At 36.0% G+C, this 14644-nt stretch overlaps 1 protein-coding gene across 1 annotated transcript in view; it reads right to left on the minus strand.

Annotated features, from left to right (window-relative positions):
- Window positions 1-1957: 1957 nt before the first annotated feature.
- LOC150076476 (uncharacterized) overlaps window positions 1958-14644 on the minus strand; it is a 66239-nt gene continuing 53552 nt past the window's right edge. The window contains exon 2 of the mRNA XM_090387743.1: window positions 1958-2686. Within this exon, the coding sequence (XP_090243869.1) occupies window positions 2180-2638 (459 nt within the window). The 5' untranslated portion in view covers window positions 2639-2686 and the 3' untranslated portion in view covers window positions 1958-2179. The remainder of the gene's footprint in view (window positions 2687-14644) is intronic.

Here is a 14644-nt window from a genome sequence, read left to right on the forward strand (position 1 = left end):
ACGTAATATAAATCTCCCACGTCCTCCAACAAGTGATCTAGTGAATTAGTGGGTATTGTGTCATGCTATTGACCTGAGTTGATTGGGTGCGAACTTCTCTATCATATCATTTAAGGGAAACTGGCAGTTTCTCATAACGTTTCCTCAGCGGCATTAACAAAAACTCCTGTACTTCTGATTAAGTGAATACAGTCTTTAAAAATAAATTCTGTCTGCCAACAGAGGCCAGCAGTACTAAGACAAATTGCTCTCATAACTTTGCGGAGTCCCTAAGTCGAGTTAATCTACAAACCTTTCAACATAAAATCCTTCCTATCATTAGTAATAGCCATATAGTGCAAGGAAGCCACAGGCATAAGCTGTACCGGCTAAAAAAAAGTAGAGAAGAAAATACAAATTATGCGCTTCTTTCCTCAGTTAGGTAACTGTTCAGTTGACCTTCAAATTTCTTCAAACCGTCAGCCTCAACTACCTGCGATGGCAACTTGTTCCAGCAATCAACAACTCGCTGGCTAAAAGAGAACTTCCTACAATCTACTTTAAGCCTCTTTCCGTATTTGCAACAAAAACATGAAATCATAAAATTACTCTCGTAGACCCCTGAAAATATTGGAATGAATGGAAGACATCTACATGCGTTTTGGGTTCTACAAACCTTATGATGGAATGTCCTTTTAACTCCTTATCTACGAAACTTTCCTGGATAGCTCACAACTCAGTATATGGTTTACTAATAATGCGTATGAGTTGGTGAAGGTGGACTTAATTCATAAAAGTATGCTGGATGAAAAATAAATGCTACTCATTATGTACACAGCAGTCCTAATAGGAATAGAAACTTTTATTTGTTTACTTATTTTTGAAGATTTGAAGGATGTCATCGAAGCAGGTAGATCTTACGTAATAAGCAAGTTTTAATGGTGCTCATATAAAAAAGGCGGTGAAGGTTATATAGCTGGTGGTGTCGTTAAAAATAGGTGCATCACACTGGGCAGAATTTCATGTGAATAGAAATGTTATGATGACTAACTTTGTTGAATTTCAGTTTATTGAACAATTGTTTTCCATGGCGGAAACGATATAAAGTATAAAATGAAACGTGGCTTTACATAGTTTTCTTGTGCAATAACTGTAGAAATGTTTCATCATCTATTTACACTGTTTTACAGAATTTGACTATTTAAAAATGCCGCCATCATAAATCTAATTCAACAGACTTATATGTCTATTTATATCAATCCGTTAAACAGAAACTGTACCTTGTGCAGAGTTCAGTATTTGAGAGAGCATGTAATTTGAGTAATTTATTTTAATAATATGTAGTATCTGTTACAGATCTGTTGCTAATATGATTAGCATAATCATACCTGCTGTACACTATTCGCAATGATATGTAAATTCAGATTTTGTAGTGATTCATGTAATAATAAATGTAGCGAAACTCTATTTAACATTTAGAGCTACTGACGTTAAGATTTTATTAAATAATTATATAAAAGTTCATTCGTAATGTAGTATTTGTTATGGGGTATATGTTAAATTAAGGAAAACTTCCCTAGAAAGATCTATATCCAAAACTAATTTAATTTTGATGTAATTCCTTTGATTTACAAAATTCTTGAAATTACGTTAAATTATGAAAATTTCCTGGATTAAAATTTATTTTGTTATACACTTTATGAATTCAAGAAATTACAGTTTTAGATTATTAGTATTACATTTAAATTTAATTAATTCAATATTTAACGCCAACAGGATAGATAATTTTAGATAAAATCTCATAATCTTTTTATTAAATATTTCAGAACAGAACGTTTCGTATTTATATTATGAGCCTTTATTTTCATCCCTGTAAGACATTAATTATTTTTGTTATTTATTATTATTAGCGAGATTTGAAGGATGTCATCGAAGCAGGTAGATCTTACTTAATAAGCAAGTTTTAATGGTGCTCATATAAAAAAGGCGGTGAAGGTTATATAGCTGGTGGTGTCGTTAATAAGATTAAAAAACAAACTTCTGAAGCAGAAACTACAGGCATTTACCACACCTAGGTGTATTATTCTCCGAGTCCTTTGACCTTTTCCCTCTGTTTAAATTGATTGACTTATCTAAATGCACATATTATATTTTTGTGAAGAAGGCAATGTATATCCTAATCTTTAAAACCATAGTTTTTTTATACAAACGTTACTTTAGCTCCCATTTGAGTCGTTTGATTTATGGCGTTGACTGTATTAAGCGCCTGAAGGGCAAGCCTATTGGCCAGCCTGGCTCGGTTAGTGGAATTCAAATACTGTTGATGTGCAGCATTAATGTAGCGTCGATATTTTTTGCACTCTTCCTGTTCTTTAGCTTCTTTCCTCATGTATTTAATCATCATGAATCCGATTCCAAACGAATAGAAAAACAATACAACTACAATGTACATGACAGCATTGCTCTGAGTATCGTATTCCCGGTTATTGTGGTCCTGGCCATTGTTACGAACTCCCACTGTAGATTTATTGGAGTGTAGTGTCGTTAAAATATCTCCCAGAAGACTGGTTAGATTGTGACAATGGATAACGACCTCAGGAGGCAGTGTAGCGTTGGACATTTCTGCTGGGCTTGAGACATCACCACGATCCAGTGTCATTTGCAAGGATCACAAGGAGGCGTGAGTTTCTTAAGTGGAATCCTGAAACTGAGAAAAGAACCTAGATTAGCAGCATGAAGAAACCTACGAAACATAAGTAGTTTTATAGCAATGTTTTAATAAAGTAAAGCGAACAGATCTACTAGCGAAGTGAAACAAGATTTATTGTCCTTACTGTCCAGAGAAACTCTTCTCTCTGACATTACTTTACGACTTTCTCACCTATTTAGGTAGATTTTCCTTCTGTTCCTCCTATATTTCGAGTGGTAATTTTTCTCCCTAATGTTTATGAAAACAAGTTGGATGCTGCATTGGAATTTAAGCGGCTGTATGAGGAAAAGACATGAAATGTATGGGATCAGGACATGAATTTATCAAATATCCAAATCACTTTTATACGTTAGAAATAGACTTTGGGAAAGATGATGAAAGGTTGCAGAAGTTTGAAAACTTAAAGCCAGGCGCAAATTATAAGTTGTAACGTTGTTTTAAACATTCTAAATTCTAATGTACTTTAAAGACATGCCTTGAGGAAAGTGATACTTATCTAGAATTTATCTAGAACTTACTTAGAATTTGGTTGCCAAGTGCTTGCTGGAATCAAGCACTTGGCAACCAAAGGAGTCAATGAGTTTCTACAACTACCCAATAAACCGTATTATGCGGTAGTTGTAGAAGTAGTCCTTATCCATTCAACACAGATATTAATAATGTTAATTTATCCGTTAATTAATTTACTTAATTATAGATTATTCACTGAAGAAGGTTATTAATCTTTCAAATTGATAAAAACTAAAGTGTTTAAATATTTGTTATACAAGAATTAGAACAAAATCATTTATAACATAAAAAATAGATTTGAACAAGTCAATTACTTTAATAAAAAAGGTGCTGCTTTAGTACTTGCTACGAGGGTGGTTCAATAAAGAATCGCCCTGACCTAGCTGTTGATTATTGGTACAGATTTTAGTCCTTCTCTACATAGCCACCGTGCAGATTTACACATTTTTCCCATCGATGGATGAGGCTACAGATACCGTTTTTGTAGAAGTGGTGCAGTTGGTCTTTGAACCATGACTCTGTTACAGAAATGAGTGTCTCGTCGTCAGGAAAGTGGGTCCCCCGAAGAAATCATTTGAGGGAAGGAAACAAGAAGTCCGATGGCGCAAGATCGGATGAGTAGGCTGGATGGGGCAGTATTTCATATCTACAAGTAGCGCTTGTGTTGTTGCAATTTCGGAAGTGTGAACTGGGGTATGTCCTTAAGCATTCTCACACCTTTGAATAGCATGCCACGCCTACGTATTTTAATTTTCTCTTGTAATTTTGTGAGTAAGTTGGCATAATAGGCAACTGTAATTATTCTACCTTTCGGCAGGTAATCAATTATTATTACGCCTTTCTCATCCCAAAACACTGTCAGCAAGACCTTTCCTGCTGACACTTGGACCCTTGCCTTCTTGGGGGTGGGGAATCATGATATCGCCCTTCCATGGACTGCTGTTTACTTTCAGGGTCGAAATGGTGTATTCAACTTTCATTCTGAGTGATTAGACGAGGGAAAAAGTCTTCCTCATTTTTTTGGCAGAGTGCTAACAACTCTTGGGATTTCTGTTGTCGATCAGCCTTCTGGAAACCAGTCAATAATCAGGGAATACATCTTGCACTCAATTTGCGTAAATGGAGTTGGTCATGAAGGACTGCTTCAACAGAGCCCACACTAATCTTCACCTCCTGGGACAATTCACGCACAAATATCCGGCGATCTTCCATGATTAACGACTTCACTTTTGTGATCGTGTTGTCATCAATGGCTGAATGGGGACGACCTGGAATGGACTCAGCTTCTACTGATGTCTAACCACACCTAAAACTGTCTATGCCAGTGCTTCATAATGCCATAAGATGGGCTTCATCCTTATATACAGCAGTCATCTCCTCGTGGATTTCTTTAGGAGATTTCCCCTTCAAGAACAGATACACGATTACAGCTCTGGCTTCAACTTTTTCCATGATGCTGCTTCGTCACACATTTAGCTCTGTAAGAGAAAAACAAATTAAGACACAGGGCTGAAATTTTACACCTTTAGTACACAGATATGTATGATGCTACAAACAAAATATCACGACTCTGCGATATGTGGAAGTAGGTAAGGGCAATTCTTTATTGAACCACCCTCGTATATTAGCCACGCATCTTATGTGCTACAAAACACCTATACCACACACGTGGGCGTACTAACACACTACACAAAGAAACACACACCCACACGAACCCCGTTATAATAAAATTAATAATTCACATTTCACAGATCTCAAAATATTTTATATTGGCCTGTTTTTGCATGATTTAAAAATATGTTTATATGAGTTGTTAGGTCTACTTTGGTAGATGCTGTATATATACACCGAATATAATAGATGGACATGAAAATTATTTTTAATTTCGTCATTCGCAAATAAAAAATAAAGAGCTCAAAAGCTTCATGCCCATGAGATAACACTAATTAAAACAGCAAGAAGTTTCAGTATATATGAGTAAACAATTCTTTATTATAAAAGAAAGACTATATTTAAATTAACATTTTAATTATTCTAAGAAGTTAACAAACGGGTACACTTTACTGTAAGCTGAATAGAAAACCCCCATTGTGAAAAAACTCCACTCATTACAATGGAGGTAGTTATTTATCAAAAGCAACAAAAAAAGAAAGAAAAACCCTAAAATGATTAAAGAGAAGGGATTTAGTTGCCTGGAGAAAAACATAAAAAACTTTGTAGAAAAGAAAATTTCTTCGCAGGGAATCACTTCATACTTTTCCACTTCAGAGTTCGTTCACCCGATTGTACTCTCGAAAATATCTTCCATATTTTACTACCTGACCTTCGAAATTTTATGATTTGGTCTAATCAAACGTTCGCTGCCACCCACTAGGACTACCCGTAATTATGCTAAGCTTTCGCGTGTTTATTTGTTCTTGGCGTCTGAATCCCAGTATGGGGCCATTCACAAATTACACAATTCAATTTTCCGTTCTAGGATAGTGAAAATGCATCATTCTTTAATTAGCTGTAACGACAATCCGAAGTCTGCGTATAAGAACATCGTATTCGTGTTATCTGATAATAACATCGTACCTTTCATATTGTAAGGCAAATTATGAGTTACTTCCCTCTTAACTTTAGAATGAAATAGCATTTCTTCTCTTGTATTCTGTATATGCCTTTTAACAGCTTGAAGTTTTAGATCTAAATTTAGGATTTAATGCAATTTTTTAACTGTTCGAACAGCTTCTTTTGTGCCAAAAGCTTTGACTCCCTTTCCAATGATTATTACGAAATACTCCAATTCCATTATTTATTATTTATGAAAAAACCTGTTATATAACGTTTATGTAACTCTCCTTCCACCTGAAACATACAGTGCTTCAGTATAAAAGTGTTCAACATCAGTGTATTCATTGTTTCTTGTTCGGATCAGAAAATCTGGACTTTGGTTTAAAGATCGAATTAAGGGTATTCAGATTTATCTTTTAAAAAACCTCGTTTATAATAATGCTGATTTTAAGATAATGTTTTGCTGGAATATCAAGATAAATTGCACTTAGAGAAAGCTATTAGCGAACAAGTGATGGAAAAATATGAACACTAGAAATTTCTAAAGAAGAAGAAGCATGGCTCTTCAGAGATTACTGCTTAAAAGTTATCTCTGCTTGAAGAAATACAGCAGTGGATTGCACTCTTCATACACGCACCAATGGAGAAAAAATGGACAAAGGAGTTGTCTCCAAGATAATAACCTAGAAAGAAGCCCAATTGGAACCGGGTTTTTTTTTTTTTTTTACACTGTTATGCTCATGCACTACCACCAGACCAGATGGGTGGCCTGGTGGAACATCTATTCGTCATATCCCATTTCTGAAATACAATCAGCAGAATCAATAGTCCAATTTAAACCCATTTTCAGAGCCTCATCACTCCTCAAGATTAAGAAAAAAATGCTTCACTTCATAATAGCCATGACTAGCCAAATACCTTCACGTAATGTCCAGACTCTCCCACAATATATTATGACATAAAATAACGACATATAGTAACAGAACCGTTATAGAAAGATAAAGGCAGAGAAATCATCTACCTAGATGTACAATTATCTTTGGTTGCTGACATTCATGATCCTTTCCTCTTGTGTAGTTCAGTGGATAGCATTGTTGCTCTCTATGAAAACTGGAATTTCAGTATAGACATGTTTTTATTAAGGGAGAAAACAACGAAGTATTGTATTATTCCCCTTTCTCTTCATTTAGCTCAATTTAATAATTTTTCTCTCCGTCCCTCTTAAAATTTTCCACGATAAGAGTCGATAAATCCCAATGAAGGTTATGTTATCAACAATTTGGCCTTCAAATCCAACAGTGCTTTATCTGAATAACAAAAGTCTGTTTATATGATTATACACCTGCATAAGATGAGGACGACGTCACTTAGGTTATTAACTATCGCTCTGGGCATTCATACTGTACAGTAAGCTTTTAATTTCATTATTTCTGCTCTACGTTATTAGAATGTTTTCAGCTTTCTGCGATGCTCAACTCCTTTCTCTATAGGTGCAGTAGGAAGGAAAAGCTTAAAATTTAATTACCAAAACCTAAGAAGATTAGAGAGCCTTCTTAAACTAGAGAAGTAATCAGGAGACGAACTGGTTCCACGTGAAGTCAGTGTACCACTCGGATAATTGATCTTGATGGTTGTAATCGCTGCCACTTTACGGCTTCTAATGGAAAAAAAGTGGATGGAACGTGGAAAGAGATCGTACTTCAGCCGATCAAGAATCAATTACTTTTAGAATATTTTACAAATCGAAGGTGCATGTGAATGACGAAAACCATCACGAACAGAACAGTAATTCAGTATTTAAACACTAGCTCAATATTTAAAGTAAAACTGGAGAAACAGCTCTTTAGTTTTCCGTGCAGAAAATTTCATAATGTGGTTTATTCCATCAGTGAGGCTAACAGAGATCCATACGTTAGTGGGTTTCATTGAATTACTAAGAGTGGATAAAAAACAATGCTTGTTATGTGCAAGATTGCTCCAACTTACTCAGTCGCCTAAAATCTAATTCTATCAACCCAGTGTGACGTTTCTCAGATAACTCTAAGTGGTACTGATTAGGTGCTGTCATTTAAGATATCCAATTACCGGAAATAAACTGACAGCTAAAGTTTATTTCAATGTTTGAATGAGAAAGGAAAAGAGGATATACACGTTGTTTGTATGGCCTGAATTCTCTATATTTTGAGAATAAAGTTTATTTTTCCATTTATTCAAAAATAAAGTAAGTTTTTAAAAGAGTTTCTGACATACGCTTGCTCTGGATCATTATTTAGATGAATTTTCAAAAGTTCCAGTTATGTACACAGCTAAGTAAAAACTACTTTTGCCACAAGGTGCATCCATCTCATATTGTGAAGGAAGCCAAATACTGTTTATTTGAAGGGCAAGAATGGTGACTTGCTTCACAATATGAGACATCAATCTTTCAGCGACTTAGCTACAGGTTTTGCCAGCTCCTGTAGAGTAATCCCTCATTTATTTTTAAAACATAGACATTTGGGTCGTTTCGCAGGTAGTGTTAGTTGATTGGTTTGTTGTTTTTTCAGAGTTCCTTGACGCATTGATTGTTTTGATCATAGTTCACCACATGTATGACGTATGATTTTTATTGCGATAAAATAAAAACAACATGTAATAAAAACCTGGTAGTTTGTTGTATATTAATGTCCAGCGCCGCTTATATCCAAATATCAAAAGGTTGTAAATTTTTAGGAGCATCAGCGACTTGGATAATGTTGGACCGTTATGCATTATATCTGTAGAAGTGTGTGTTCACAGACCGATTTGCATTTCGTGCGAGTTGAAACCCCTGAGATCGTCTAACTACATTCCCGATTGCAGAAACTTTTAGAAATTATTGCAGTCATCGACAGAGTTTGAACCCAGACAGTTTCAAACAAGTGGCAAGTGGCAACATAATGGCGAAACCATTATGTTGTCATGGAGTACTATTTGTTGTTGTTGTATTAGGGTATTAGAAGCATCGGCGCTAAAGCCATATTGCTCCGTATATACTGTCTGTAAATTGTGTGTGTGCTGTGCTGTGGTCGATTTTCTGTTTTCTGGATGAAAACCTGAGTTTCTTGGAGGAAAAAAACCATGATACCCTCGCCTGAGGCCATCCAACTCAGCCACGTTGTGAAAAAGGCCTATAAAAATTTCTCACGTCATCGACGGGACTCGAACTCAGGTCTCTTTTCCACCAGGTGTGGGGAGGATGGCGATTCTACCAAATGTGCTACCCACGAAGGCGGTGGATTATATCTGAAGGTATTACTGATAAAAGTAAAAAAAAAAAAAAGAAGGAAAATAAAAGCAAAAAATGGAGGGAAATGGCCAGCGGCGTCTCATGGCCTCAGAGAAAAGCCGAAAATATCGAACCCTTAGTATTTCAATGACTGCTTGAAGCATAACGAATTATTTCAAATAACTGTGGAGCCTACGTTCATAACCGGAGTCGAAAGTTAGATCACCCAATCAGACGCAAAATTAAGGAATTACCAAAATTAATCGAAAATAACCCTTTAAACCGAAAACTGAGGCAATAAACTAATGAATTATCATTTTAAGTTGTGCTCATGCGACATAGTTTCTGTCTTCAAACATACACACACGTCACGAGCTTTTTCCACACCTACAGGTCGCCATTTTAATTTTTACTGCAGCAGAATCAGTAGTAGTCGACTGTAGATCTGCTTACTACTGCAGAACCCAGTCGATTTAGATATTCGTTTGACATTCTGATAATATTTCGATTCTGAAGCACCGTTTATTATATTTCGATTAATACATCAAAGGATTTGCAGCTTTAAACTCAGTTTGGGTTTTCGGTCTGTTAGCAGAATACAAAATTAGTTGCTTCGGTAGTTGAATTAGATATTAATTTAACCTCAGGTTTATACCCATTAGAGCATAGTAACAGAGTCATTTGACAAGTATTTAGAGTCCTGAACTATTCAAACGTTGCTCCATGCTGTTAACTAAGTTGAAGTTATTTCACTCTTCAAACAACTCGTGCTTTCTATCGCAGACGTTCTAAACGTTATTAGTCCCTATATCAAAAGTATCATTTTGTGCTTAATATCGAATAAGTCTTGGAAGTTTACCAAATAGAGCATTTGCATCTATGTAGCAACATTCGAAATATACACTACCCTACCATTAATATCCGGACACCCCTCCATGGATTGGGAAACGGGTGATATGCATGCAACACGTCACAGAACCTGATATAAATATGCACACTGGGCTTCGAACCGACAATTCCAAAAGTGGGCATGCAAGATGACACGTTCAACAGAATTGATCACCTCAACAAATGCTGGACGCCGATTAACATGGTGTAAGGAGCGCGAATCCTGGACTGTAGAGCAGTGGAAAAGTCCTATGGACTGACGATTCGAGGTTCTCACTCTACCGGTCTGATATCCGTTCCTGGGTGTGGCAAATGCCAGGAGAACAGTTCCTTCCTGATTGTGTCATCCCAACAATGAAGTTTGTTGGGGGCATGTCATGGTATGGGGCTCCTTTCATGGCTTGGCTTGGGCCTATTAGTCGTTATTGACAAAACCATGAATTCTGTGCAATACCAGAACAGCCGACAATTATGCACTTCCAATTGTATTGCCATAATGTGGGGAAGTATTGCCATAATGTGGGGAAGGCCCATACCTGTATCAGCAAGACAACGCGCCATGCCATACTACTCGGGTTGTAACAGAGTGGTTTGAGTACATGGGCGTTGGATTGGCCAGCCCAGAGTACTGATCTGAACCCTGTCGAGCATCTTTGGGATGTATTGGATCGTCGAGTATGTGCACGTCTAGATCGCTCAAAGAACAAGGCAAAACTGATAGCTGTGTTAAAGGCCGAGTGGAGGAACATATCACCTGGCATTTATAAAAAGTTGGTTGAGAGTATGCCGCGAAGATTGAAGGCCATCATAAAAGCAAAAGGCTTTAGCAAAAAATGACACAATAAAAGCTCTTTTTTGTCTTAAGGCAGGTGTCCGGATATGGTAGGGCAGTGTATAGTGTACATTTCAATGGACATACTGTCCTGTTTACCCTCATAGACTTAATTGCTTTGTGTTTAACGCATGTCACCTGAGGAAGCGTCATTCATCATTACTGTTTTAGTTCGTACAGAACAATTAAAGCCAGACTGCGTTTATTTCCGTGTTTGTGTTTTATAGTGTAGTGTGACAATAAGAGATTCTATGAATAAACGTAAAACATTTTTCTACATTTGTTGGTAGCCGTTACAGAATTTACTGAAAAGGCGTACTGTCCGAAGTATGGATGATACTTGGCGATTAAGATAAATCTTGTGCTCCACAAAAGTCTTCTACTATTTTTTTTAACAGTTTTGCAAATGGAATCAGTTTAAGAATAAGTTTCTACATTTTGCTAGAACTTAGGGCCAGGAAAATTATGCTATATAATTTTATTGAAAACCGAGGTTGAAACAATGAAAGAGACATTTATTGTTAAGACCCATTTACTGCTATAAGATACATCGTGGACTTGATCTGGCTATACCTTATCTACCAGAAAAATCCTCAATACAATTTCATCATCATATTCGGAATGGCACAGTTAGTGTTACCAGCATGAAAATATACGTGGATCACAATAATTAACGCTAAACGAAATAAATAATTTGGTGAGAGAATTGGCGTTTTAAAATCTTCTACAAAAATCCTAGGACCATGACTTAACAATTTACTCTTTCAGGAACATCGTTTTCTTAGTATAAATCGCGAGAAGGAATTCATTCCATACTTTTCTAAAGATGATCCACTTGTCTATTGCAACATTATTTTTCAGATTAATGATTGCCTTAAGAATTTTAGTACGTAGCCCAGTGAGTGGAGATTGTTAATCGATTTCTCCTACATTATTTTCAAATGCTTTCCTTCATTCAGGGTTATTGGAGCAATTTATAAATACATATATTTAGGGACGATAATGGATAAATATCTTTTAAGTCAATTTCCAAGTTTATTTAATGCGAAACTCATAGAAGGCATTATCATTCGGCCACAGATAAGAAACTTAACCTGAGACTGCAATTTGAAGGAACGATGACCACAGATGAGAGAAGCATGAAGTATCTTAAATACTTTTATTCACAACTTCTTAGGGAACAAGAAAGGTATGCCAATTATCAACATAACTTTGAAAATGTGCTCAATAAACTTCAAAAGTTAGGAAGCAAGGTGACCTTGAAGGCTCATTACTTGCTTATATGATGCAACATTTGTTGAAGAGCATGAGACTTAAAAAAAACATGATATTCATTTCTTTTTTTACTGACTGGCTAAATTAAGTTTATTATGTAATTATAATTAGATAACGAACTTTGTCTAATCATTCTGTGGACTATTTGTGAACAGATGGTACTCTGGTAATGGCTTGCATTATTCCAAAATCCATCTCTACGTCTTCAAAGGATAGAGAATGCGTTTTCTGACTAGTCATGATTGAGTCTGTTTCTTTATTTGTAGATCACGGAAAAACTACCTTCCTATTTTTTTTTTAATAATAGTGTACCATGATTTAATGAAACCAATCTTTCTTCCACCTGTTTTGAACATAGCTTTAAATTACCTATTTGTGCATAGTTTTAAGTTGAAATCCCGTTATTTAGTGCGTCAAACAAAATATTCATCTCCTCCACAAAGTGTTGTAAATGCATCTGCGTGTAGGCCACCAATAAACACAAAGGCCAGCGGCCACAGAATAACTAAATATCTGAGATTTATAATTTAAGAAGTATATTCCCGTCCTGTTTATTATTAAATTTCTTCTGGTCAAACATGGTGCTTGGTGATATCTCTTTGCTTGGTTCGGAAATTTTGGAAAGTGTTTTTTCTTTCAGTGATTCTTCTGCTATGTTACTACTCTCTGTTAATTACTTTAATCGAATAGATATTAAAAATAATAACTTTACGTAGAACTTGCTATTTGTAGTATGGAATTCACACTCTTATAACATCACCAAAGAGTAAAATCTCGCTCAAAGAGTCATCAAAAAGAAAAGAGCAATAATTTACACGCGCTGGGATATACTTTTCAAATATTTTTTACAAATTGAGGATTTTATTTCTCAAATCAATCATATTTTCGTGGCAATACACAGAACAATCTGTTTTGATGTGGTGCCGATAACGATATTTCACAGGACGGACTAATGGATCGCATTTAAGAGGGGAGTTCCCCACCTCGGTGTACATCTATCTCCCGCACGGTGTTTCTGGAAGAAAGCGCAAACAGGAAAGGCGGTAACAAGAGGTTGTCATGGTTACCAATCGAGAAACGATAAGAAATCGGAATTTTGTTGTGTCTGGGCACTAACTTAATCAGCTGAAGAGAAAACAGAGAGGCGGAAATGAAAGAATCCATGATCTAAGGTGACAGGCCTTATTATAAATATACGTCGTGGGGTCAGAGGGGGATCGAGATTGCGATAACTTGATTTCTTCTTCAGACACCTGAACTAACCGATACTCAGCGGGAGATCTTCGGAAAATAAATCATTTCCAGGAATAACAAGCAGGCAGGGTTTTGAGAGGAAAGAGAGAAAATATTTGTGCACTTAATCCATTCATATATGCATTCGGGATTTATGCTCGTGTTGGTTTATCAAAAACACTTTTGGGTGACTCTATTTGATGAGTCATACACTTTAAGGACTCAGCGACAATTCTGATGCCATACGACGTATTGGCACTTTATTATACATCTATATTTCATGGAAATTTGTTAGAAATGGCTGAAAACTTTGAGTATAACAGAACACTGAAATATTTTGAACTTAAAACTATGAAATGCCCATTTTTATGATCTGTAGAACTAGTAGAATGAAACACCACATGATGGTTTTTACCTATTATTTTAATGTAAGATCTGGAAAAAAATTATGAATAGGAGGACTGATCAGCAATGATTCATCTGTGCCTCTCATCTGCTTCTGTCTGATTGAGCTGGTGCTCTTATCTCGATGTTAAGCCAGCTCAATGAGACCTAACTCTTGTGAGGAGCTCTCTTTGTATTGTAATATGTTTCCGTTTGTATAGTTACCTTTTTGGTTTCATTTGTAAATAATTGTTTGAGTATCCTGGAATTATCGGGAGACTTTAAACCGCTGGCCTTGTGGCCGTGAAGGGCAATGAAGATGCTCTCTCTCTCTCTCTCTCTCTCTCTCTCTCTCTCTCTCTCTCTCTCTCTCTCTCTCTCTCTCTCTCTCTCTCTCACTGCTTATGATTACGCCCTTGGGTTAAAAAAATACCTGTGTTCGAATCGCTTCTCAACTAGAGGAATTTTTATGGGTTTTTTTCATGTTTTTCAGTCCGAAAATCAGAAAACAGAAAAACATGTATATCCAGTATACATTCAATTTACCGATTATATGTTGACACCTCATCATAGTCTTGTCTTGCCTAATTGCTAATAAATAATCAATCTCCTTCTCTTGATGGAATAAAGCCCAAGATTTGGAAGGGAACCACGCAACCGGAAACTGGCTAAATCAGTCATAAGATGAAATAACAAACAGGAGTGATTTCTCCATAAAAATTATTCTTCTCTTGAGAGGATTCTTATGTAGCTCTTTTACACACGTAGGGTAGGATAGAAATTGCAACCAATGCGATTTACCTGCAAGGGTTTGAGTTGGAGTATACCAAACGAGCTACCCCTTCAGTGAACGTGAATTTTGTTTGGCATTTACATACTAAAGTCTATTTTTAGAACCGGCTGATTAAAAGAGTGTGATCCTGAAGATTTTGGGTATTTAGTAAAATTTAGTGGTAATAAATAATGCGTACTTTCAGTTTAAATTGCAGATAAATAAATAAGAATTATTAAATACATTAAGATATAGTGC

The sequence above is a fragment of the Mastigoproctus giganteus genome, chromosome 13 (assembly GCF_048544385.1).
Source record: "Mastigoproctus giganteus isolate SK-2022 chromosome 13, ASM4854438v1, whole genome shotgun sequence".
Lineage (NCBI taxonomy): Eukaryota > Metazoa > Arthropoda > Arachnida > Uropygi > Thelyphonidae > Mastigoproctus > Mastigoproctus giganteus.